General features: G+C 35.7%; 1 protein-coding gene across 2 annotated transcripts in view; it reads left to right on the plus strand.

Annotated features, from left to right (window-relative positions):
- The window catches only part of Pkn2 (protein kinase N2), a 99,242-nt gene that overhangs the window by 53,095 nt on the left and 18,268 nt on the right, over positions 1-27,879 (plus strand). For both annotated transcript variants that reach the window (XM_087897485.1, XM_087897486.1), the window contains exons 4-8: positions 6,697-6,814; positions 7,981-8,126; positions 8,216-8,429; positions 18,379-18,564; positions 19,443-19,552. In XM_087897485.1, coding sequence (XP_087753611.1) covers positions 6,697-6,814; positions 7,981-8,126; positions 8,216-8,429; positions 18,379-18,564; positions 19,443-19,552 — 774 coding nt within the window. The remainder of the gene's footprint in view (positions 1-6,696; positions 6,815-7,980; positions 8,127-8,215; positions 8,430-18,378; positions 18,565-19,442; positions 19,553-27,879) is intronic.

A 27,879-nucleotide genomic window follows, 5' to 3' on the forward strand; every position in this document is an offset into this window, starting at 1 on the left:
CTGTAAGCATAGTATTCAAACAGATATTTACATTCCAGTAGCTTTTGAATTATAATTAGGAAATCTCTTAATTAATTATACTTAATTAGAAGACCAAAGCCTATTAGCAGCTGCTTGCTGTAGTCACCAACATAGTCTTAACATCTTTCTTCTTTCTAGACGTGATTTTAACTGGTAACTTCTCAAAGGATCAAGGTACATTTTTATGAGATTAGAGATAAAATTGAATTAAAATTCTCTAGAGTATTGAAAGGATCTAGTTTAATACTCATGGTAGGTACTGGGATATAAGCTTTTAGAAGACCTTTCTTAAAAAGGGAATTGCAAATAATAGTAGTGGCTTGACTCTGGAAATCTGGAGAAGAACCACTGAAGTTCTGTAACAAATTATTTAAATCTTAACTGTGGAATATGAAAGACAATTTGATACTTAAAAACTAAACTCAGCAGGGCTTAATGGCTCATACCTATAATCCCAACACTTAGGACGCTGAGGCAGTAGAATCATAACTATAAGGCCAGCATGGGCTATGTAATGTAATGAAACTGTCTCCACAAACAAAAGGCAACTACTTTCTAGGGATGGTGGTATGAGTTGCCTGGTTAAGACACTGAGGTCATTGATAGGGTTATAACCAAATTTGTAGTACCATTTTTAACCTTAATTAAGAGTAAGTAAAGTTTACTTTTTGTGTGTATGATATGCACATATCTCCAAGTACATATGCAAGTGGGTTGGTTGCATGTGTGGGGAGGACAGAAGTTTGAGTAGTTTGTTTTTATGGGAGTCCAGGTTAAATGACTTTATGTGTCTTGAAGCAGCAGTAAAAATAAAGAACATAGAATCATGCTATTGGTATCTGGATGAGGAAGAACACAGTCAAAACTGACCGTTAGTGGCATGTAGGCAGATTGAATTGAATGTGCTATTCATAAGAAATTCACAAGAGGAAATAAGTTTTGGAACATGGATGATTACTCTCAGTTTGGCAATCAAGTCCTCTTCAGCAGTCTAGTTGCTGGTTTCTGTATGTTAGTAACCACTATGCCTGTATGTGATATTGTCAGAGTTGCCCTTTCAAATATTAGGTCAGATATTCTCAACCTCCTGCTCAAACCCCAAAACTTTCTATCTTAGTTTAAACAAAATCCTAAGTCCTGATTCTGATTTGGTAAACCCAGAAAATTTATCCCTGGATATCTTATCTTCTAAAAACAGCTTTTTCACCTTGTCCTGTACCATCACTGACCTTTTCCTGCCCTTTGAATATAGCTAGCACACTCAGGGCCTTTGTCTTAAGTATTTTCTTCTCCTAAGTGTTTTCATGACTTTTTTCCTTTAGGTTCTTAGATGCAACCATGTCACAGCAAGCTCTTTTTTACTGTCCCAAGTGAAATAGCAACAATTCTCCCCTTCATAACACTGCCACTAATTAGTTCATACAGGGTATGGATATCTTTTTCACATTCACAGTGCTGTTCTTTTAAAGCGCTGTCTGACCAGACTGTCTTTGACCTTATTATGTGCTTAAGTTGGCTTCAAATTTGTGATCCTCCTGCCTCCTGCCTTCTAAGTGGTGAGATATTTCTAGGTTTGTGCAGCCATGCCTGCGACATGATTAATTCTGTTATCCTGTGTTTAACATTAAAATGCAAATTTTATGTAAGCCAAGGACATTGCTTTGCTTTTTATTGTCTGTACTATTTAGAATTCCTTCTTAGTACCCTGACATACTTTATTTGCTACAGGACTGGATACCACGCTGTCACTCATTTGTCACCACTATCCTCCACTGGCCCCTGTTACACACTATTCTTTTCTGATTTCATATCTGTATACTATAATTTCTACTTTATAATTTACACGACTAACATTTTTATTATTATTAATACAGAGACCTGGGCAATGAGGTATATCTATCTTACCTTATTGTCTAAGGAGTAGTATTTATTAGCATTTTCTCAGTTGTGAAGGTTTTGATAAGATTTGTTAAAGAGTCTTATGCTTATGTTCAGATAATACATAAAACTATTAAAATCTAGGGCTTTTTCCAATATTTTCTTCCTTTCCTTCTGTTCCCAACCGTTATCATACTTTTTTCTAATTGGGAAATTCCCCTTTATCTGTCTTTCTTTCTCAATGTCTATCAAACTAAAAGTTTGAATTAGGATTCTGACGAGCCAAACCTTGTATTTTAATGAGTATGGTAATATTTAGTGTATGGAAAATAAGCTACAAACATGATAGAAAAGTTTATAATGGGCTTATTTATTTGATAGCTGTGTAGTTCTGAAATATATGTTATACCTGCATGGTTTTACAAAGCAGTACATTTTAAAATTTCTTTTATTTTTATTTTTTTGAGACCACGTCTCACTATGTAGCTCTGGCTGGCTGGAACTTGTTATGTAGTGCAGGCTGGCCTTGAACTCACAGAAATCTCTTTGTCTCACTTCCTGAGTGTTGGGATTAAAGGCTTGCCCCATCATGACTGATCAACTGTTTTCTATTAGGTCAAGAGTGATGCATACTTTGAAGACTTTTGCATTGTCTTATTGTATCTTATTTTGTCATTTTTGGTTGTTGTCTCTTGGAGGCCTGCTCTTTTCTGAAGGGAAACGGAGGGGGAGGGAATCTGGGGGGTGAGTTGGGAGAAGTAGAGAGAGGGTAAACTATGTATTGTGTGAGACAAATTATTTTCAATAATTAAAAATTATATATAAGTTGAAAATATGAAATTTATAGTTATTTTTGCTTATAATTATAAAATATCCATTCCACTTATAATTATCAAGCATTGTATAGTGCTTATTATTAGTAATCACTTTATGTATTCTATTAGGTGGAACCATAAGAAATTATTTTTAGTCTATAGTTAGTTAAATATTGGCCTAAAGCTGGTACGTAATAACTACACTGCTAAAGATGGTAGGTGGTATCCAAAGTCAGTTTTAAAAACCTTCATCACACTGTTGACATTTGAGCAGCTCTTCTAAAAGCAATCTGTGTGGGGAAGGTCCATTTAGTTTTTAAATAAGTGTTTTCCTTTCATGTTGTACCAAAATAGTTAAAAGAACTTCTGGGATAAGGACATAGTTTGTCTGATGCAAGTGCTTGCCTGTTCTGCACACTATCCTGCTTTCTGTTCTTATCAGTACTTAGACCAGGCAAGTCAGAGACAAGATTAGAAATTCAAGGCCATCCTTAGTGACACAATGAGTTTGATACCAGCTTTGGATAATAAGAAGCTTTTTCATGGGGGTGTTAGGAGAAGAAGGGAGGGAGAGAGAAAAAAAATATCATAGTGATAAGATGATAAAGAAAATGGCTGTACTGAAAAATATAGCATTGCATAATCGCCTTACTAGTTATAATTTCACATTTAAAGATGAGGTACTGTACCATTCTTTTGTTGCTCTAAAAGATTTTAACCATAATTGTGCCCTAGCAGTATAATTTTAGTATTATATAACATAGAAACTGTTTTCAGAGAGCTGTATCTCCTTTTACAGTTTATGAAGAAAACCAACAGCTTTACGAAAGTAGTCATTTTCACACACAAGACAATTTGATTCATGTCTAATTAAATTATGAGTTTCAGAGCAAACATTTCTCTATTTCAGATCTTTGATTTGTCTGATGTTTCCTCCCTCCCTCCCTCCCTCCCTCCCTCCCTCCCTCCCTCCCTTCCTTCCTTCCTTCCTTCCTTCCTTCCTTCCTTCCTTCCTTCTTTTCCAAGACAGGGTTTCTCTGTCCTGGAAATCACTTTGTAGACTAGACTGACCTCAAATTCACAGAGCTCCACCTGCCTCTGCTTGCTGGTAATGGGATTAAAGGTGTGTGTCACCACCGCTCTGCTTTGTCTGATGTTCTTAACACTCAAGAAGCAAAAGAAAAGGAAAAATGCTTTCCTTTTAAATTTGAAGAGTTAAGAGTTGTATTCATAACAGTGTATATGCTATGCCTCAGACAGATACCAAATTCAAGCAGATTCTTCACCGGCAAAGGATAATTAACAAATGAATATGGGGTATCTGTTTCTGCCTTGTAGTGTGCCTTGATATCAAAGGGATTTAGTAATTTGTTTTAGCCTGACTTCTTTACTTGGCATGAAATCAAGATATTTTATTAAAGAGTAAAAACTAGGTAGAAGTTACTAAAATTATTGACTTGGGAGCAGAAAAAAAGTAAAGAAAAACCACACAAATACTCATTTCCCCTATTACATACGAATTCTGTTAAATACATCAAACATAAATTAAGAACTCACTTTTTCTCTTTGTAAATCATCACACCATACATAACCATTTTTCTCTTTCGGCAGTGTGCCATTCTACATGGTTTAACTGAAATGGTACTGCTAAATTATGCCTGTTTCTTGAATTCTGGCCCGACGTATCACGGACAATGAAGCTTATTGTAGTCTATTTTATTCCCAAGTTAATACTAGTTGCCTAAAGATTTTGCATCAGTAGTAAGTGAAGATTAGTCTACCATGTAAATAACTACTTACCAATTTGATTCGTTAATCAAGTGTTGTGGATACCTATTCTTTAAAAAAGTTTTTTATTTAGTCATTAATTAATTTAGTTTTTCAAGGCAGGGTTTCTCTATGTGGCCCTGTCTGTTCTAGAACTAGCTTTGTAGATCAGACTGGCCTTCAACTCAGAGACTCAGAAATCCACCTGCCTCTGCTTCCTGAGCACTGAGATTGGAAGAGTACACCACCACTGTTCAGCTAAATTACAATTCTTACAGTAGTTCTATTAATGTCTGATAGTTTTTTTTTTAATTCCTTTTTTAAGTTTCTATGATTATTGTATGGAACAAATTGTATTACTTACTTTTTTATTGTCGTGATTCCATGATCAAGACAACTTATAAAAGAGTTTAATTGGGTTTATGGGTCCAGAGGTTAGCGTTTATAATAGTGGAATGAAAGCATTGAGGCAGAAAAGCCCAGAGCTCATATCACAGGCCAGAGCCAGAGAGCAAGCTGGTACAAGTCTTTTGAAACTTCAGTGTCTGACCCCAGTGACATACAACTTCCAGCAAGGCCACACCTCCTAATCCTTCCCAGCAGCAACCAACTGGGATCAAGTAATATCTTAGACTTATGAGAGACATCTCATTCTAAACATCATACCAATTAGAGATTTAAAACAATGTAGACTTTATGTGTGTGTGTGACAGTTTTATAGTAAGATAGGAAGACATCTTGGAACATTTTTTTTTAAGTTCCATTACTGAAGTAAACATCAGATACCATGCTTCAGATTTTGGGAATTACTGATGATGATAAAGGAACATTCATCCTATTTTGTGTAAAACAAAGATGGAAGAAAATTGCAATTTTGAATTTTTAAAAATATTACTAAGGTTCAAGGAGTGTCCATTAACTGATGAATAGATAATTGTATGATATAAATATAACATTCAATAAAAATACTGTGCTACCTTTCAAAGGGAGATTCTGGAGTAGGCACGATGACTCAGCAGATAAACACACTTGCTGTGCACACCTGATCTGAGTACAGTCTCGGGGTCCCATGATAGAAAGAGAACCAACTTCCTAAAGTTGTTTTCAAGCTACCACATGCATGTCTACATTCAAGCACAAACATATGCATGCACACATCATCACAACAACAATAATAAATTTTAATTTTTCACTGGGTGTGGGGGGTTGCACACTTTGAGTTTCAGGACAGCCTTGTCTACAGAATGATTCCAGGATAGCCAGATCTACACAGAGAGACCATGTCTTGAAAAATCTAAATAAATAAATAAGTTTTAATTTTAAAGACTGGTGTTCTTATATTTGTAATGATATAGCTAAATCTAGAGGACATCATGCCAAGTGGAATTTGCCAGGCACAGAAAGAAAAATGCTTTATGATCTTATTTGTATGTGGACCCTTGATAATAAAGTTGAATCAATATAACACTAGAACCCTTGTTCTAGGACAAGGTGAGGGGAGAAATGGGGAGAGGTAGGTCTTGCAGGCTACAAGTTTTTAGAATAAGTCTAGAGATCTTAGGTATAGGTTGAAAACTGTAGTTAATATGTATTGGGAGACTGGAGGTTTAGGTCAGTGCTGTGTAAGGCTCAGCATAACAATTAATGATATTGTGTATTGAGAAATTTAATAAAGGTATAGACTGTAGGTGCCTTTAGCACACATACACACTATAAGGGTAACTAGAGGATCATGGCTGTATTAACACTTTGTACTTTTCAGATACATAGATGAAGATGTAACTGAATGTGTGGTAGAGCACACACCTATTATGGATAAAACCCTGGGCTTCAGTTCCCAGCAATGTAAGCAGTCAGTCTAAAGTAAGATTCACTTGTTTTGTCTCAAATTGTCTAAACCAATAATATTTCTCTTTAAAGTCTTGATGACTTGTGTCTGTGTGTCTGTATATGTTTAAGTTTATTAGAAGCTGGGGACATTGTGACACACGTATTTAATTTCACTACTGCGATAGGGAGGCCTGGTCTACATACTGAGTTCCAGGCCATCCGAGGCTTCACAGGAGGACTTTGTCTCAAAAGACCAAGACCAAACTTTATTCTTAGAATGTGCACATTCTTTAGTCCTTTTAATTGCTAGGTTTTCACCTGATCTTTTAAGAAGATAAAGATTTATCTTTTTCTCCACTTACCTTTTCTAATTCATTTTTGATAGGATCGGAAACTCCATGGTACAGCTCAGCAACTGCTCCAGGATAGCAAGACAAAAATAGAAGTCATCCGAATGCAGATTCTTCAGGCCGTCCAGACCAATGAGCTGGCTTTTGACAATGGTGATGGAGTACTCTTAAGTCTTGTTGTCTTTTACAAGTTTAGCGTGCTTACTAAATTCATTAAGAATGAGGCATATGGGCTGGAAAGTTGCCCCGCCAGCTAAGAGCACTTACTGCTTTTGAAAAAGACCTGGGTTTAAATCCCAGCACCCACATTGTAGCTTACAACCATCTGTAACTCCAGTTCCAGGGGATTCAACACATTCTAAGACTTATGTGGGCACCAGGCATATACATGGTTTTCATGCATACATACAACCAAAGCATGCATGCCCATAAAGTAGTAAAATAAATCTTAAAAAAAAAACTTTCAAAAAAGGAAAAGAAAGGAACAGTCATTCAGAGTTTAGGGAGGAAGTTTTGGTTTAGGGATTTTGATTTGTTTCTTGAGTTTTACATAGGATGGTTGCTTTCAGATATTTACCCATTGTTTTTTACACGTAAAACAGAATTCTTCATTTCAATAAGCAACCAGATTTTTTTGTTTAATGCTTTAAGAAGCATGTTACTATTTAATAGTATTCCTTTGTTTAGCATTTTTCTTACTTTATTTAGATTTTTTTTTATTTCAGTGGTAGTCTTGAGCTAGTTATTAAAGAGCCAGAAACTACAGTTGTCATTCAGTATCTACAGATTGATTTCATGTCCTCAGTGGATCCCAAAATCTATGGATACTCGAGTTCTAAGTGGAACATGTCATAGTATCTGCAAAGAATATTTGTGCTTCCTCTCATGTACTTTATCTCTGGATTGCTTATCATACCTAGTCCAATGTAACCACAATATAAACAGTTCTTTTGTTTAAGAAATATTTACAATAACAAAATGTTTTTATATTATCAGTACAGATTCAGTTTTTCCCTGAAACATTTTTGCTTTGGAGGTGGTTGAATTCTTAATATGAAGAACCACTGTGTTTCCATCTCATCAAATTATATATACCAGTGTCTTCAGGTGTAGAACCTTTTCAGATGTGTGATTTTTATGTATAATGGCTTAAAATACCATTTTGTATATCAGCCTTCTATCTCTTGTTACTATAGTGTTTATTGACTTAAGAATGAGCCCAATGTCAGTTAGTCATTTATTTTTCATGGATTTTTATCACTAAATGTTAGAAAGTGAAATGATTCAATTAATAAATTTTTGTTTTTTTTTTCTTCTAGCAAAACCTGTGATTAGTCCTCTTGAGCTTCGGATGGAAGAATTAAGGCATCATTTTAGGATAGAGTTTGCAGTAGCAGAAGGTGCAAAGAATGTCATGAAATTACTTGGCTCAGGAAAAGTAACAGACAGAAAAGCACTTTCAGAAGTAATTTTAAAAACAATTTTTAGCTGTTTAATATGTTATTTGAAGAATATCATGGCGTAGATGACAACAATATTTCTTTTCCTTGCAAGGCTCAAGCGAGATTTAATGAATCAAGTCAGAAATTGGACCTTTTAAAATATTCGTTAGAGCAAAGGTTAAATGAACTTCCCAAGAATCATCCCAAAAGCAGTATTGTCATTGAGGAGCTTTCACTTGTTGCATCACCAACCCTAAGTCCACGACAGAGCATGATATCGACGCAGAACCAGTATAGCACACTGTCCAAACCAGCAGCGCTAACCGGTGCGTAGTATGTGCCTCTTTTTGTGTGTGTGTGTTTTTGTTAACATTAGATTATGGATTAATAGTTGGAGTCAAGGTCATTTGTACAGATCTTTTCTTGAATTATAGTTTAGGTTCCTATAGTAAAATTTATTGCTTTTGCTGTGGCTGATGGCACAGACTTTTAACCCAGCTACTTGAAATGCTGAAACAGGAGGAACACAAGTTTAAGGCTTGCCTGGAGAACTTAGTAAAACCCTGACTCAAAATAAAAATTAAATAAGTGATGAGAATGTAGCTCAGTGGAAGAATGCTTGCCTAGCATGTATAATGATTCACTCCCCAGCCTTGAAAGTTTATTCTAGCTGTTCATAAGAGTATAAAATTCAGAGACTTTTAATGTAATGTACAACCATCACCACTGTCAAGTTCTAGAATACTTCATCCCTAAAGAAAACTGGTATTCATATTCAGTACCCCATTCTTCTTCCTAGGCTATGGCACCATTAATTGCCTTTTTGTCTCAACGCATTTGTCTCCTAGTTAGTTCATTTCAGTGGGGTTATATGCTCTGTCGCCTTCTATATCTGGCTTATTTCACATAGCACACTTAATCATCTTTTGATTGAATGGTGCCCATGTTATAGTTTTATACTACATTTTGATTGTTCATTTGTTAGGATATTTGGGTTCTTTTTACTATTTGGATATTGTGAATAATACCTACATGAACATTTGTGTACATGTTTTTGTTTGAACACCCATTTTCAGTCTAGGTGAGCACATATCTATGAATGCATGTACCACGTCATATGACTTCTTTTTATTTAAAATTTGAACAGCCATCTGTTGTTAGATTTTCTTTTACTATAGCATCACATTGGGTGTCAATGTTGTTTCTGGTGTTTCATTTACTCTTTCCCCATGTTGGAACACCAAAACATTGTTGTTGATTGTTGGAGTTTTTTCTTTTAAATCTTTTAGATTTTAGGGGGCCCGCAACCCAACTCCCAAATAAATCACACACACAAAGAAACCTATTATTTTTTTTATAAATGCCCAGCCTTATCTTGGCTTGTTTCTTGTCAGCTTTTCTTAAATTATCCTGACTACCTATTGCCTCTGGGCTTTTTCCTTTTCTTACTTCTATATAGATATCTTACTTTCTTTCTTACTCCATGATGTCAGCTCCTAGCATCTTCCTCTCCTTGTTCTCTCGTTTCTTCTTTCTTTATCCACCTTTGATGACGGATGTCCTTCTGTATATGTGTTGCTTTTATTGGTTAATAAATAAAGCTGTTTTGACTAACAGCTTAGCAGAGTAAAGCCAGGTAAGAAATCTGAACAGAGATAAAGAGAATAAGTGGAATTAACGGAGTAACATACTTCTTCTCCAGTAAGCCATAACTTCTTGGCAGTACACAGATTAATAGAAATGGGTTAATTTAAGATGTAAGAGCTAACTAGGAATATGCCTGACCCATTGACCAAACAATGTGGTAATTAATATAGTTCCTGTGTGATTATTTGGGTCTGGGCAGCTGGAGAACAAAAGTGTTGTCTCCATCTACACTCCTTCTTTTTACCCTCTCTGCCTGCCAGCTCCGCCTATCCTTTCTCCTGCCTTGCTATTTATTGGCTATTCAGCTCTTGATTAGACTGTCAAGTGTTTTAGACCAAGGTTTTAGACAGGCAAAGAATCACAGCTTCACAGTTAAACAAATGCAACATAAACAAAAACAACACATCTTTACATCATTAAACAAATGTTCCAAAGCATAAACAAATGTAACACACCTTAAAACAGTATTCTACAACAGCTATCAAACTTGACAGATATTACTCAATTTAACATTCCCCAAAACAAGTGCATAAGTACATTTCACCAGTGCTTGTTGTTTTCTTTTTGTTCGGTGCTTGTTATTTCCTTTGTTGTTGTTGGTTTTGAAATTATTACAGCTATCCTAGTAGGATCATTATTGAAAGTGGGGTATAGGTCCTTGGCTGTTTGTGTAGCTGTCTTTATTTCTTCTTTCAGTTGTATCTTCCTCATGAATTGACTTCTGTCAATAACAGTGTCCTTTTTTGTCTTATAACAATTTGTTGTAAAGTCTGTTTTGTCTGACAATTATATCATCTTTAATGCTTTCTGCCAGTATTTTTTAACTACATTGCTTCATGCATCTATATTTATAATAACTGTCAGTAATATTTAATAAATTCTAATGCTAACTACTGGAAGTTAGTTTAAATTTTATAGGGTTATTCTATATGCTTGCTTTTCTTCAGACATGTAATTATAAGCTTGGAGGTCCAGTCATCTGTACTTCTGTACTTCTTTAGAACCTCAGGCTCCATTCCCTGGGACAGATTGCTGAACTCATGAAGGACTATATTTAATACTGCAGTTTTATTATAAAGAATATGAATTCGACTCAGAAAAATACATCTTTTCTCTTATATGTAGAACCTAGATGTATATGTAATAAAGCAGAAGAGGGTAAAATAAAGGGAATCAGTCAAGCGAGGGCAGGAAGCATGGGGAGGGAAGTGAATGGGAATAAGTAAAATGACATATATGTATGAAAATGCCAAAATAAAACTCAGTATTTCGTATGCTAACCTAAAAAATTAATTTAAAGAAGGGTTGGAGATAGTAGGCTGAGCCACAAGCGAAATGCAAGAACTGGGAGGGTCTTTCTGGTTCTTAGGATTTGTTGCCCTGTGTAACACATCCGTGTCTGTCACCAACTATGCTGTTCACTTTAGCTTTGGGGGTTCTGAATCTTTATTGAACTTTACTATGTGGTTGTGATTGAGTGAATCATTGCTGTGTGAGTGAAGTCAATTCCAGCTAGTTACTCTGCTCAGGAGGTCAGGGCATCAATATTATATGACTCAAAGCCCTAACCCCCTATGTTATAATTAGTCTTTTCTAGACATGTTATCCCCCATCATGAAACCGTTTAAGGACCTACAATGAAACACCTTATTAACATAAACTCCAGCATAGTCTGACACACCACTGTGAGTACCAGATCTCTATACTGGAGACAGTTCAAAAAGTTTAGGATAGTGGTCCTAATGTTGTGACCCTTTAATACAGTTCCTCATGTTGTGATGACCCCCCCCCCAACCGTAAAATTATTTTCATTGTTATTTTATAACTGTAAGTTTGCTACTGTTTTGAATTGTAAATTTCTGTTTTCTAATGGTCTTAGGCAATCCCCAGGAAAGGGTCATTTTAAGAACCCCAAGGGACAGAACCCACAGGTTGAGAACTCCTGACTTAGGGTCCCCTTACCATAAACTAATAGTAAAATTCTTTTTAATATAACAAAAGTACCTACTAAAGAATGAGGTCAGCCCAGGCAAATATGAGACCTCTGTCTCAGAACTCAATAGAGCCTGGGAGATGACTCATCAAGTAAAGATATTTGTTAACAAGCCTAACTCCCATAGTGTCCTCTGGTCACATGCATGCTATGGTATGCACATACATACCTAATCAGTCAAGTAATGTAATTTGTAAATTTTTAAACAAAAGATTTTTGGCTACTTTTCTATAAATGGTACTTTTTCCTAGAGCCTTATATATGACCTCTTTGTAGATTTTTCTAGTCTCTTATTCTCTCATTTTTTTTACTATTTAATTAATTACTTTTAAATTAGTGAATTATTTTTAGAAGGTTTATAATAGGCACATGCAGAATTTGAACAAGAAACAGAAGAGTTCATAAGCCAAATTTATACATATTCATCATCTCCCCTGCTATCAACATCTTAAACCAGACCGGCATGAGTGTGTTTTAGTTTGAGATTGGGTTTTTTACACTGCCCCCTTTCTCGTTTGTGATTTAGGGGTATACTGTTTTGATGCAGTCTCACTTTATATCCTATGCTGGCCTTGAACTCATTCTCCTGAATTACAGGCATGAGTCACAAATTTTTATAATTGGTGAGTCTACACAGATACATCATTGCCATCTGAAGTCCATAGTTTATATTAGCTTCTCTTTGTGTGGACATTGCCCGGGTGTTAGCCAGTAATGTAATAATATAATGTAATGTATTGTATGGTACATTGTAATGATAGGTGTCTGCCATTATATTTCCCTTTGCTATCTGCCAATCTGAATTCCAAACTACAAGCCTGGTAGTTCTTTGCCTTTATATTTTTTAATATTGAATTTGTTTCTCTCCCTTCTCCCAAATTCTGGAATTATAGGCATTTACCCCACACCCAGCTCAAGGATTCTTTTTCCAGGATGTCATAGCATGAGTTGAAATGTGTAGCCATTTCAAGACTGTGTTGAGAGAGAGACAGAGACAGAGACAGAGAGACAGAGAGGAGGGGATGGGGGGAGGGAAGGGCCAGCAGTATATGTGTGAGATGCCACAATTTCAGTATTTTTTTAGTACTCTACAAAAACTGTTACATACAGGTGTTCCTTCCCCTTTCTTCTGCTATTAAAGATTGTCTTTGTACATGATTTGCTCATTAACAGTGTAAGCAAGTTTGGGTGTTACAGCTCTGGAGCTACAAAGGTATAATTGGAAAGCCAGACCCTAGAACTGCAATAGGGACAGCTCTGGAGACTGGAGCTGCTGCAATAGGACAGCTAAGCCCTGGAGGGAATGGCACCCTGACTTGTTTAGAAGCCAGGCTACCTGAAGTTGGGGTGCAGTGGGTATGATTTCCCCCAAGATATAGCAACCCTGCCCCTCTTGTAGAGAGAGCCTTACAGCTTAGCTCTACACTTTTCCCCTAAGGGAATGTCCTAGCAGAGCTATCTGCTTCTTCTTTGGCCCAAGATGTTCCTACTTCTGCTATACTGTATGCTACAGGAGAAGCTGCTGCAGAAATGTAGCAATCTCCTTAGGCTCCAGGGAAAAGTTGTTACTTTTTTCTGCTCAGCGTTTTTCAGCTCCTGCTAAGGGAATATCTCAGGAAGGTTTTTTTCTTATCAGTCCTCTAGGGGACATCTCAGCAAGGTTCTTCCATTCTTCATCAGTGAATGAAGATCGTCAGCCAAGACTCTTTTAAGAAAGATTTATTTGGGAAGGATGACTCCAGGAGGGTGGCCACATCTACCAGGGTGGGAAATGACAGTCCACAACTGCATAGGCAGAGGGTCTTATATAGGCCTTCTTAGGGGCAGAGTTTTATCTGGGAGAAAGTTTTCTGCTCAGGGATTGGTTAGTTTTTCTGCTCAGGGAATGGTTAGTTTAGTTGGTCAGGGGCAGAGTTGGGGTTTCAGGGCCAAACTATGTTTCTTTCACTGGTCCTTTTTAGCTATTTTACTCTATTTTCAGGGCTAAGGCTAATTTTGCTTGCTCTGGTTCTAGAGCCAAAGTATGTTTCTTTGGCTCTAGGTTCAGGAATAAAGTTTCTTTCACTGGCTCTGGGTTCAGAGTCAGGGTATTCAGGGATTGGTTGGTTTTGTGTTTTAGTTTGTCAAGGGCAGAGTTGGCTCTGGTTTCAGGACTAAACTGTGTTTCTTTCTCTGATCTTTTTTTTTAATTTTTAATTTTTTTTAATAGCTTTCTGGCTCCAGTTTTTGGGACAGGGCATATTTCTTTCACTGGCTCTGGTTCCAGGGCCAAAGTGTGTTTCTTTGGCTCTGGTGTCAGAGTTAGGGTATGTTAAAAATAATTACAAACCCAAAACCATGGTTTTTGCTTTAGTATATACTAATGTCATTTGTGTTATCAGTGTTCATTATATTTTCTTTGGTTTCAAATCTTTGGTTACTAACTAGTGTCTTTTCACTGAAATGTAAGCCATTTTCTTTACGTCACTTCTGAGTAGGTAATGTGGTGAAGGACTGCCTTCCAATTTATTTTTATAGGGGAATATAATTATTCTTTCATTTTTGCATCATAGTTTTGTTATATATTGTTGGCAGAGGCTAACCATCCATGCTGCTGGAGGTTTCTCTCCTGCCCACCAGTTCCCAAATAACCACTCTGAGGCTTAATATTAATTATAAACTATTTGGTGTATTAGCTCAGGCTTATTATTAACTAACTCTTACAACTTTATCAGTCTACATTTTACCATGAGGCTCATGGCTTGTTACCTCTTTCTTATCTGGCCACTGCTGGCATCTCCCAGACTCTGCCTTCTTTTTCCCATTATCTTTGCTTGGATTTACCACCTTGCTCTATTGGCCAGCTCAGCTTCTTAATTAATCAATGGTAATAAAACATATTCACAGCATAAAGAAGGGTATTCCACATTTACAGCTTATTGCAGTTACAATTTGAATCCCAACTGGCACTACATCCTTTTGACATCTGATGTCTGATATTGTAAAGCTAAGTTTTATTTTGTTACTATGTGAAAAGTTAGTAGAGGAGGAAATCAAGGTGGAAATTTTGAAACCTACTCCAGAGTTTGGGAAGCTTTTGCATTGCTTGGCAAATGGCCCCTACTAGGAAATAACCTTGCTTATTTAATGAAATAAAAAGTATTTTCAAGTTGTGTGAATTACTTTCTCAAATAGTTATTAGTTTATGAAGGTCTCAGTAATATAGAACTACTATTTAACAAACTGCTATAAAGCTTGGAACACTCTAAAGAAACTGCATATTTTGATACCTGTGGACTTCTATAGCTATAGTTTATATGGCTCCCACCACAAATATCTTTAACATTCAAGTACTTTGTTAGCCATCTCCCGCTATCTTCTTTAAATGTCGTGGCCTCATTATCCGTCTTATAATATTGTATGTATGTTTTAAACTCAACCAAAGTGTAGACCTATAGTGAGTCAACCCACTATCTTATTTATTCCACAGTTTGTTACTACTATGTGGTAATTAGGTATATGCTGTGCTTACTATCTTAAATTTGATGATCTGTTAGGTTAGTGTTTATTCTCAATTTCTCAAAGATTCATTGGTTAAAGTAGATTTCAAGTATTTGGAAATTGATATTATGATAAAAAGTAATAAAGCCACACTTTTGAAATTGAGCTGATATGCTTACAATTCTACTTTTTGTTCTCTATTCTAGTCTGGTTTTGTTGGCTAGTTTTATGTCAGCATAGCACAAGCTAGAGATGTATATTAGAAGAGGGAATTGAAAACTGTCTACCAAGATCAAGCTGTAGACAAACCTCTAGGGCATTTTCTTAATTAGTGATATATAGGGGTCTAACCCATTGTGGGTGGTACCATCCTTGGGCATGTATCCTGGGTGCTATAGGAAAGTCAGCAGAACAAGCCAACAAGCATCACTCTTCCATGGCTTATGCTTTGGTTCCTGCATCCAGGTTTCTACCCTGTTTGAGTTTCTGTCCTGACTTTCCTCAGTGATGGACTGTGCTGTGAAACTCTAACCTGAAATATAAACCCTTTCATCCCAGAGTTGCTTTTGGCTATGGATTTTCACCACAGCAGCAGTAGCCCTAACTAAGACATGGTGGTTTCTTTTTTCATAATTTGTTTTAAAATGTATTACTCAATTATGTCAAGAGTGTAATTGTAGCATAGTGATGCATGTTGGCAATCCCAACCCTGGGAAGCTGAGATAGGAAGATCGGGGTTCTAAGTTAGGTGGGGCTACACAGAAGGCCTTATCTCAGAACAGCCATAGCAGTTAATAACATAGTTTTGTAGGTCACCATACTGAGTTAGTAAAAAAAGCTTATGAATATATTTAGTTATTAGATTCATGTGCTTTAAATTTTTTGTATTGTTTATGAAGGTGAAGAATGTAGTTTTACCCTATTTCTAATGTGGTTACAAGCAATTGTAATTATGCCATGTCATAAAAGAATGAAACCTCTAGATGTTTAATAAAGATCCTAAGTCTCTCTGGAGTTTTTTTTTCTCTAAATGAAAGCAGGTGGTAAGCATTGTCATGTCCTACTATTTTGAGATTACTAAAATATTTAATAAGCAACCAGGATTTGAAGTCGTAACCAGATGTTTTCAGTTTCCCCAGGATAACTTTTACAACTTAGTATTTACACTGGAAATGAGAAAAGTTTGCCATTGTTTTCAACAAAACAAACTACAAGCACAACAAATTTTTTTTTGATCAACAGTAAAAAGATAGCTACCCTGCTTAAACTGTCTTCTTGCTCCATAGTCTAACAAGCTTGAACAAAAAGATAATTTTTCTTCTTCCCACCTTAACAAGTTTGCTACTGCAAAGTGATTCAGTAGGATCCACCCATCTTAAGAATACCATTTAGTTGGACAGTGGTGGCGCATGCCTTTAATCCCAGCACTCAGGAGGCAGAGGCAGGCGGATCTCTCTGAGTTTGAGGTCAGCCTGGTCTGCAGAGCAAGTTCCAGGAAAGGCTCCAAAGCTACAGAGAGACCCTGTTAGAAAAAGAGAGGGAGGGAGGGAGGGAGGGAGGGAGGGAGGGAGGGAGGGAGGGAGGGAGGGAGGGAGGGAAAACTGTTTAATAACTTTTAAAATAAATACATATCACCTTTTGAAAATATTGAAAAGTAGTTCTGCCCTGTTTTCCAATGAGAAAACTACTGTTATTCTAATCTCTGTTCTTCTGTATGTAGTGTTATTTTCCTCTTGTTGCCCATGGTGTTTTCTGTTTATCAAAAAAAAAAAAACCCACAAAAATATGATATACTTTGTGATTCTTTGATTTGGTATCATTGAGTTTCTTGAACTTATCATTTTCATAAAATTTTGAGAGCTTTTAGCCACTTAAAACATATATATATATTTGTTTCCCATTTTGTCTGCTTTTTCTTTTAATCAGGAACTTCATTTAAACTTGCATGGTTCTGTCTAAGTATAATTCATAGTTCACGTATGTGTAATTCTTTTCACTGGTGTATTAATCTTGTCTGATGCTGTTGTTTTTAACTCAGACAACCTTTTCATTTTTTCTACTGCCTAAAATATGGACATGAAGGCAACATTTTAAAAAAAAGATTTATTTCTTTGTATTTTTTTTTAATGTGTTTTGGTGTTGTCTTTTTATATGTCTGTCTGTGCACCACATCCAGGCTGTTCACTTAGACGACAGAACAGGATATCAGATACTCTAGAACTGTAGTTACAGACAGTTGTTAGCTGCCATATGGGTACTGGGAATTGAACCTTTGTCTTCTGAAAAAAACAGTAAGTCTCTTCACCCTTGGGCCGTCTCTCCAGCCCTCAGACAATACTTTTAATTATAAGTTTAGTCCGCATAGTGACAAATCCATGTATCCAGATAGCTTTAGTCACAGTTCTTTGATTTCATTTTGAACACTTTTATTTGTCTAAGAAAAATATATAGTTGTGCTTAATTGTAACCCATAATTACTTAACTTTCCTGATACAGAAAATAAAATGTTATTTATATTTCAAATAGAATAGGAGCTGTTTGTTTATGTAGACAGCAAGGCAAAAGTACTTTTCTGTATCAGCTATATAACTATTAAGCATAGCTGTTATTTGCACTCAGAATTCTTTGTATCTAATCTGAATGCTAATATTTAGCTTTATTTTTCCCCTCATGTTTTCTAGCCACATAATTCTAAAATCTTTATGATTATAAAAGAATTATTTGTGTGTGTGTTTATTTTGTGCCCCCGACACAAAATAAATATTGGTAAATATTGTTCTTCTAAAGTTGTTTCTTATTTGTTTTAGTTTGTTAAGACAGATTCTCTTATATAGTCCAGGTTGGCTTGCACTGTCTGTATAGTTACAGGCTGTCCTTTAAGGCCTCTTCTGCCTCAGCCATACATTCTAGCATAACAGGTGTAGCCTACCATTCTAGCTGGTAATGTTCCTTTCTATAAATCTATTGCAGTTATGATTAAAAGTTTTCAGCTGTTTCTTTGAGTGAATGAAGGAGGCAGGTAGATTCCTCACAGATTCTCTGTGGAAGAATTTTTGTTATTTCAGCAAATCATCCTTTTTTTTCTGCTTTCTAAACAGAAAAGACATGGCTTTGTATATTACAATTGTTCTTAATTCATATTTATTTATGAACAGGTACTTTGGAAGTCCGTCTTATGGGGTGCCAAGATATCCTAGAGAATGTCCCTGGACGGTCAAAAGCAACATCGGTTGCACTGCCTGGATGGAGTCCCAGTGAAAACAGATCATCTTTTATGAGCAGAACTAGTAAAAGTAAAAGTGGAAGTAGTCGCAATCTCCTGAAAACCGATGACTTATCCAGTTCAGTAACCATGCTTTTTAAAATCATGTCACAGATTAAAGGGCTTTATTAATGGGGACAGACAAAAATGGGAAGTGTCCAAATAGGACCAAAAGTTTTAATTGCCATAATTTAAAAATTTTTAAAATTTATCATAAGAAATAGAAAAGCAATACACTTTGCTCTATTAAAAAATGAATGAGAATACATGGCAAATAACAAAACCATTTGAAGGAATGAAATGTTGAACATTATTCTTTATACCAAAATGAAGGTCTATGGACACTTGAGTTTTTTTTTTTCCCTATAACTTGGCTATTTTAATGGTTTGGTGATCATTATAAATTGAACTTTTTGTAATGGATGAGATTGTGCTGGAATAGTGACTGTAATCAGCTTTGGGAGGGAATGCATTCAGGGTCATGAAAGCAAAAATAAGAGATTTAGGAGCACATTGAGGATATCCTAGTATATAACATATAGCTGAGAAGGAAGGCAAATAACAATTTAACATTCGAGAGAATATGGAAGTAGCTTTCTTGTGTTTAGAGGGTACTGGGAGAGAAATGAAAATAATATTTAAGGCAATGAATGAGGGCTCTATCTAGCAAATGTAGTAGGAGATGATCAGGTGGCTAATATGGATACACATATAAGTAGGGTAGTTGAATTACATTATTACATATGAAAACCACCTTTTAGTGTTTGTGTTTTATCAGAAACAAATGTAAGAGGAATTGATAGGAATATTTATATATACAAAAGAAACCCAATTAAAATTCCAACAGTTCAATATTCATTATACAAAGAATCCTCAGACTGTTAGTGCTGTAAAATAGTGGTGATTATATTTTAACAGCTTACAGTTTTTAACCAGACTTACAAATTCTAATTACAGATGATGTCTGTGCTGTTTTGAAGCTAGATAATACTGTGGTTGGTCAAACTAGCTGGAAGCCTATTTCCAATCAGTCATGGGACCAGAAGTTTACACTGGAACTAGACAGGGTAAGATGAGAAATTTTTACTTGAAAATAGTGTAAAAATTTTACTTATTGGAAGCCTTTAAGTTTTATTATATTACATTGTTTTGTATTTTGAGATAGGGTCTTACTATATGTCCAGGCTGGGCTCTAACTCACAGAGCTCCTCCTGCCTCTGGGATTGAAGAAGGCATGCACCACCCTACCATGTCCAAGAAGTTTGCAAAGTAGAAGAACTTACATATTTCTGATGTTTCTCATCTGAGGGATGTGTATACGTTTGTCTTAAGACATTGGTATATATCTGAATGCTGCAGTATCTTTAGTTTGCAATAATCTGAAAACGTGTAGTTTACATCAACTAAAAAAGTCTGTAGTGGTAAAGTCTAGTACCAGAGTATATGTATGTTCCTACAGAATATGTTAGCATTGGGGTTATTTTGTATTGTTTTTTCTGTGTAGCTCCAGTTGGCTCAATTGCCAGTTTTCTTTCCTCAACCTGTGCTTGAATTACAGCCCTCTGCCACTGCCATGGTCAGCTATTTGTATTTAATAACATACAATCTATTTATTGCAGTAATTCTTCTGTAGCAAGATTTGTAAAATTGATTCTGAAAGGAGTTCTTATGCTCTGTTTTCCCAGCTGTCAGTGTGTCAGAATGTCTCTCACAAATGGTGTTTATAGCTAGGGTCTAGTCTCTGTCTGTACAACGACAGAGGTCAACACAGTACATTTAAATCTGCAAGATACTTTTTAGATTTTAATTCATCCATTAGTCTAGAAGAAAAGTAATCAGCCTTTATTGTTTTTTGATCTAAAGGTAATAGATTTTACTATTTAATGATCAATACATCTATACTATTTTAATTACATGTATCAGTTAGTGAAAGCTTATATTTGTTGTCTGGGGAGATTATAGGCTTTGGAAGAACCAAGTTATACCTCTAACTTCTACCTGTAAAATGTTTTTTTCTAATTTTTTTGATTTTATCGTCAAAGTAAGCATCCTGTTTCAGACTTACTGTTGCTTTTATTGTATCATAACTAGATCTGCCAGATAACTTTTACAGATATCTCACCTTTTCTGTATTTCTCTTCAGTGATATGTGAGATGTGTTAGGACTAAGTCCATAAAATTTTTTAAAGAAGTGGTGAGAATTTAGTGTTCACTATTTCACTAAAGTAATCTAACTAATCTCTCTACCTAAGCACCAGACTGATCTTCAGCAAATGCTACTTTCATCTCAGTTCGGAAACATTCATTCATTAGGCATTCCTATTTAATCAAATATTTATTGATTACTGTAGCATCTCAGTACTTCCAGGTACAGATTAACAATGAACACTATAAACAAGTTTCTCAGGTTTTCTTAAAGGTTTTATACTTCACCGGCTTTTCAGTCTATATCTCCTTAGTTGCAGGCTTTACTATTACAACAGAATTATCTATGTAGTCTATTACTTAGTTTTGAAGTCATATCTTTATTCTAATGACTTCATCTTAAAAGATAATGACTTTCCTATTCATACTTTATGATAGTGTGCTTAGAAAATTCATACAAGAAATCTTGACCTTAGGGAATTTATATGAAGAATAAATGTGAGGGCAAAGAGATGAAAGGCACGTAGATTGATAGATATCTGTCACTGAGATATAATTATAAGGTAATGAGAGGTAAACTAAATTGTATTAGTAGGAATGGAAAGAATATGTGAAAGATGAAAGGCAAATTAGTAAAACTTAATAACAGAGTTGACCCAAATCCACAGGAAGAAAATGCTTTCACAATGGTTTGAAAATAATTATACTGTAGAAGGATAAGTTCTAGAGTTCTTCGAGTTACAGATCATAAGTGAATCAATCCCATCCGTTTGTAAGACCATTCTTTGTGTATTTACTCATCAGCTTATATGTGCCGGGCATTTTATAGGATATAGTTTTACAGAGATACATAGTTACAGTGTAACTCGCAGCCTTACTAGTCACTGATTTTACATGCCAAGTATTATATCATTGCTGACTGTAATTTCTACAGTCAAAGTCCTATAGAAAAAGAAGATAGCTAGTAAACAGCTTAAAATATGCACAGAGATGTAGTACAGGGTCAGAAGTAAGGGACTACCGTTGACAGTGGAAATTATGCTTAACCTGAGACCTGGTGTGGGAAAATGTAGACAGATTGCTAGGATCCAAAGAGTATTCTAAAAGAGAAACCACTCCCTAACAGAGATGGGAACTTGATTTGTGGCCAGCAAAAAACCTGAGATAGAGGTGTGGTGTAACATAAAACAACTGAGGCAGAGGGTTGCCACATTATCACTTAGTTATAGGCTATGAGGTAGAAGAGAGTAAAAGATCTTTTTGCTGTTACTCTTGTCTTTGTTTTGTCTTGTGGATTTTTTTTAAGCTCACTTTGATCTTAAATATGCTCTTCTTGCCTCAGATTCCCTCATGTTCTACCATGCCTGTAGACTTTTAATAGGGTGCTTGATCTCTGGTTTACTACAGTAAATGATCTGACAGAAAGAAATACCATCTATTAGAGAAGCTACCCACCAATCTACAATGAAAAAACAGTCTTTAATAAGCAATATCCCAGAAGTAGGGGTAGTGAGGGATATTGAATGTTCGATTGTATCTAGAACACCATATTTACTTACTCTTATCCAGTGGAGAATTTCAGGATGGTACGATGGTTTAAAGTTAAAGGAGAAATAAGGAGAAAGTTTGACTAGGGGGTTCCAGTTTGAGTCTTAACTCACTGGAGCGAGTTCATAAGAATCTTTCCTGGGCAGGTCTTGGTTTTAAGAGATAATCTAATCAAGTAACAGTGTTTGCCAGATGCTTGGGGAAGAGATTGACTGTGCTTCATGACTTTGAAAGACAGGGCACAAACCAGTAGACAGATTCAAGTCTTTGAGTCCATTTGCTATCTTTTAATTGTCTGATAATATGACAAGTTTTTTAAGTTTATTTTCATCCATTTGGCTCACTATCTCTAAGATGGGTGTTAAGGATGATATGCAGTAATGTTAGGTAGAAAGGCAGACACAGTGTATATACAATGCCTATTATCCAGGCACACGTTAGCCATTCGGTGATACACTAATAAGCACGCAAATGCATGTATGCATGCACTGGTGCTTCTACAAGTTCATGCTCAGAGACCAGGATAAAACATCCTGTGTCACCTATTGCTCTGTCTTATTCCCTTGAGATAATATTACTATAAGAGAAATGAAAAAGAATTAGAGGTGTTTCTTCCATTAAAGGTCCTAAGATTGGCAGGTTAAAAAACAAATTGTGACAAAATAAAAAGTTAGATAGTTTGGAATCAGAAAGTTGGATTTTACTCAATATGAGCTTGTATCCAAAATTTGAAAATACAATGACGTTTAAGGAGAAATAGATAATGGGATTGAGATAGAGCATTTAAAGTTAATGTTTAAATGTTTAAAGAGAAGTGTTTTGAAAACTTGGGCGAATAATGAATGATAAACCAAAATGAGTAAGTAGAGTTTTAAAAAATTAAATGAGATTACAGATGTATAGATTTCATTTTGATACAATTGATGGGAAGCAGAAAATAAAATGTGGTTTGGCCATTAGTTGATGAATTATTTGTTCATATACATGAGGAGAACTGATAGAAAAGTGGTAAATGTTGTATTTGAAATTGAGGATGAGTTAAATGGCTCTGAGATATAGCTAAAGAAGTTGTAGGAAGAATAAGATGAGGTTTTATGATAAAGAGGCCAAGACACATGAAGGATAGAACAAGAAGGACAGCACACACTAAGTAGAGTTCAAAATGCAGGAATAGAGAGTAGCCATGTATAAGAACTTTCCAGAGGCAGTAAAAACTATGAGTTGCAGATTTGAGAATCCAAGTTTTTAGAAGAATAAGATACCCACAAATAAAAAGTAAAGAGAGAGGACTGTGGATGTTTAATCTAACCTTAATGCATGGAGGGAGTTGTACTGCCCTAAGGAAGACCAGTAGGAAAATCACCTGTTTTCATTTGGGAAATATACTCAAATTTAGAACTAGGAACAATAAGTGTATAGAGACAGAAGAATATATAAGTTTAGAATAGAAAGAAGGCTGTGGAAGAGTATGGACTGACATAGGAAAGAGATATAAGTAACATAATTTTATAAGAATTAATCATTCATTCATTCCTAATTGTTTGCCTGCCTCTTTCCCTGAAATGGAGTAAACAGTGCTTCTGTGACAGACTGACTTTTCAAGCATAAATCATGACCTTAAATTGTTCCTTGTCCCCATTTCCTGTCCTTTGTTCCTTCTTGTCACATTTTTTTTCCAGCTGTAGAATCTCCTCATTGGACTCCCAGAATGAACCAGATATTACTGTTTCCTCAAGTGATTGATTTGTCTTTGCCCCCAGGAGCCTCTAGTCTTCTAACTTTCCTGTTCTATCCTTTGTCCTAATAGGCACATAGCAGTGAAGTGCTTGAATTACTGAATAGTGTCCTAGAATAAGAGATACTGGCAGATGAGGACAGGAGCATTGGAAATGTTAGTATGCACCCCCCTCTTCTTCACTTCTTGGCCTTGCTTTTTACAGCAGTGTTCTATAGTTGCTGCCCCTTCTGGGTGGGTTGTTTTGTCGCGATCTATCTTCACTGGATTCTGATAATTACTGGATTTTGTTTATTTATCCTAAGAGTGATCATGACATCTGTTCTAGCTAAGTACTCGGGTTTTTATTCTTTGTTCTTTAATCACATCTTAATAAAGTTTTATTTAACTCTTTAAAGTTTTTAGTATGTCATCTGCTTGCTTTCTGCAAAAACCCATGTTTTCCTCAGAAGCTCACTGAAGACCAATAATCATTACATGCACCATTGTAAACATGTCACCATTCCTTAGCTTATGGATTTTCAAAACTGAACTTTATTTTTAACTTTAGGACAAACAAAAAGTTTATTTTTTGCCTTTTCTTTTTTTCAATAGAATTTCATTCTCCTTTACTTTAGCAGAGCTTTCAAACTTTTTCAGTTTAGTGCTCCAGTAAATTTTTTCATGATGTCTCTATAAGCCAAAATATAAAAGTAAAGATCCCATGGTTGTCTTCATTATGAAGTAAGTGCCAGATGAGGCATACCTGTTATCTCAGCACTTCCAAGGTTGAGGCAGGAAAGTTTAAGGGCAGCCTGAGATATGTATAGTAAGAGCCTTTCTCAAAAACAAAACAATAAACTAATTATGATTGCATTTATGTCCTTGAAAGTCAGTTTTGGGAGAACAAGTGTTAAATGCTTTTATGTAGTTCTCATTTAATTACAAATAATAAATAGTATGCATGTATGTTGTCCAGTTTTTTGTTGTTGTTGTTATTGCTGAACAAGAATCTTAGTAAAGATTTGATGGCATCAAGATAGATATAGCTCTGTATCTTTATTATAGTGAAACTATCCATAAACCTCCTCTGGTCGTTCTCATTGTGCACCATAGATACCACTGTGTTCCCTCTGAAAAGTATAAGTATTCCCAAGCACCCTGGGCTCCTCAGCAGATCATTTCAAAATTCATCCTTCCTCATGCCTCTTTCTGCTAAATGTACATCTTTTTTCTTAAGTGCAATACAGTATTGTATTTGTATACTTCTACTATAGCTACATGTAAAGCTGACTAGGTGAGTACCTCTTGTCTTTTTCTGTTTATATTCCAGTCCTAGAGTGATCAGCCACACAGATTCTTTGTTCATACCCTACAATTTTTTTATTCTAAATTCAAATTCACAATAAAGCAAAATGAAGCAGGAGCTGTATTGTCAACCAGTATTGCCAACTAATACCTAATTCAGATCCTATTGCCCAGCCTTTTTGAATTGTACTTTTACCCTATCCAAATTGTATTTCTCCTGTCCTTTGAAATTACTTGTAAAGCCCTTGCCCTTTAGAACTAACCTATAGTTTCCATTTAACACAGTGGTGGTATCTCTTTATAAAGAAGCCTTACTTAGTCTGTATGCTTTGTGCCTCAGATTCTATAGTTTTAGCCAACTTTCCTAAATTACTTTGGGTGTTAGGGGTTAAAGAAAAATGACAGTTTGTTGTATAAATTATAGAGTACTGATAATATGCCTAGGTCATAATACTGCTCAGTTTGGGAAGAGTGTTCATAGGGAACAGTGCAAAGGGACAAACAGTAAAAGTTATTGTCCCTGAAACCTTGTAGAACTCCAAGAATACTCATCTTAGCTCTGTGAATTCACATTCCATACCAAATCTCAGAGCTTTAATTTATTGCAGATTGACATACAGACTAGAGATAGGGAAAAGAAAAATCAATTAGTAAGTTAGTTTTAATAGACTCACTAGAATGGATAGCAGAAGTGAAGTGATTGGGACAACTCTTTACATCGTCTCACCACTTCAGCAGTGCAAACAGTAGTAAATCCACCACTAGCACTTGTGCCTCCTCAGGCTGCTTAATCTATAAACCTTTTGTAGGTGGAGTCGCGTGTTCGTCCAGGCTGCCCAGAACCAAAATAACCATACAGAAACTGTATTAATTAAATCACTGCTTGGCCCATTAGCTCTAGCTTCTTATTGCCTAACTCTTACATATTAATTTAGCCCATCTCCATTAATCTGTATATCACCACGAGGTCGTGGCCTACCAGCAAAATTTCAGCACGTCTATCTCCGGCGGTGGATCTATGGTGCCTTCTCTCTGCCTTCCTTCTCCCAGCATTCAGTCCAGTTTTACCCGCCTACCTAAGTTCTGCCCTATCTACAGGCCAAGGCAGTTTCTTTATTCATTAATAGTAATCACAGCACACAGAGGGGACTCTCACATCAACCTTTGCCTCATATATCTTCTTGATCTTTAGTAAGTCTTCCTGTTCAAAACAGTGGCCAAAGATAGGAGCCAGTAAACCTCCATTCTCCTGATTTAAAAAGAAAAACCTAAATCTAAATTACCAATCCTTAGTTTATTCTTTCAGTTTATTTCTAAAAATAGTTATAAAATATTAAACCTTGTATATGCATGTGATTTATGTGTATGTGTCTGTCTAATCCTAAAATACATATATTCCCATACTTTTAATTCCAATATATTTTTGTCATATTACTTATGAGTCAAAAATGAGATGAAATCCTGGGATCACATATCAAAACTTCTATTTTCTCATTTTTTTCTTTTGCTAATACTTAGTCTGTATTAACCAGACATTGTCTGTCATTGTGACAAAACCCATGAGAAAATCATCTCAAATAAAGAGACTTTTTCCTGTAGCTTACAGTTTCAGACTTTGGAGTTCATAGTCATTTGTCCCAGTTGTTTTAGACTCAGAGTAAAACAGACATAATGAAAGCACTTAGAGAAAGACTTCTCGCCTCCTGACAGCCAGAAAGCAAGGAAAGAAACAGGACAGAATACCAGTAGTCCTTCAGCTGTATTCTCCCAGTGTGCTCCTTCCCCACTAAAGCCCCACCTCCTAGAGTTCCACCACTTCCCAGAAGCACTGCTGTCACCCTGGATACACCTTCAGCAGGGTCCTGGGGGAGACTGACACTTCAGACCATATGATAACAAAGAACCTCTGACATGTTTTGTTTTGACTCATGTATGTTTCATGTTTCCTTTTTATAAATGTTTTCATTTTCATCAACTAGTTTTATAAAGTAAAAAAGTCTATTAATGTGTGTATACTAGGAACTTACGTAATAGGCAAAATTTCACAAATTAAAAATTGTTATATAAAAGAAGTAATTTTTATAGAACCTAAAGGGAAATACATTTATATCTTATTTGTGGGTAATCTGCATAATTCCTAAAAATAAAACAGTGGAACAGTTTGGTACTTTCTAATTAAAATGTGCATAAATTGTAACATACTGCAGAAATCAGCCATGATTTGATCCCAGCATACAAACTATTTAGGAGTAAGTTGTCAAAACCTTAATTATGTTTTCACAAGTAAACATTATTTCTAATGACCATAGTATACTCTCTTGTTGGTCGTGAAATCATATACTTAACTTGTCCTCGTGTTCTGGATATTCAAGTCATTACCAATTTTTAATATGTCTTTTTTAGATTATAGTAAAAGAATATTTTTCCATAAAAAGCATAACTTAAACATCATCCCCCTTCCATTTGACACAGGCTGCTATGCTCACCAGTCTTATTGCCTTGTAGTAATCTTTTGAAAATTCAATGGCCTGATATTCTCATAGTACTTACAGTATATAGCACACTAAAGTGCAGAAGAGAAGCCATTCCAGACCTTCTGTGGCCCAATAGTGGGTCAAAGAACTGGGTTTTCTGAGGGAAGCCCTGTGACATTTTAGCTGCAGGACAGTAGCAATGATG

This window comes from Myodes glareolus, chromosome 17, assembly GCF_982192425.1.
Source record: "Myodes glareolus chromosome 17, mMyoGla1.1, whole genome shotgun sequence".
Lineage (NCBI taxonomy): Eukaryota > Metazoa > Chordata > Mammalia > Rodentia > Cricetidae > Myodes > Myodes glareolus.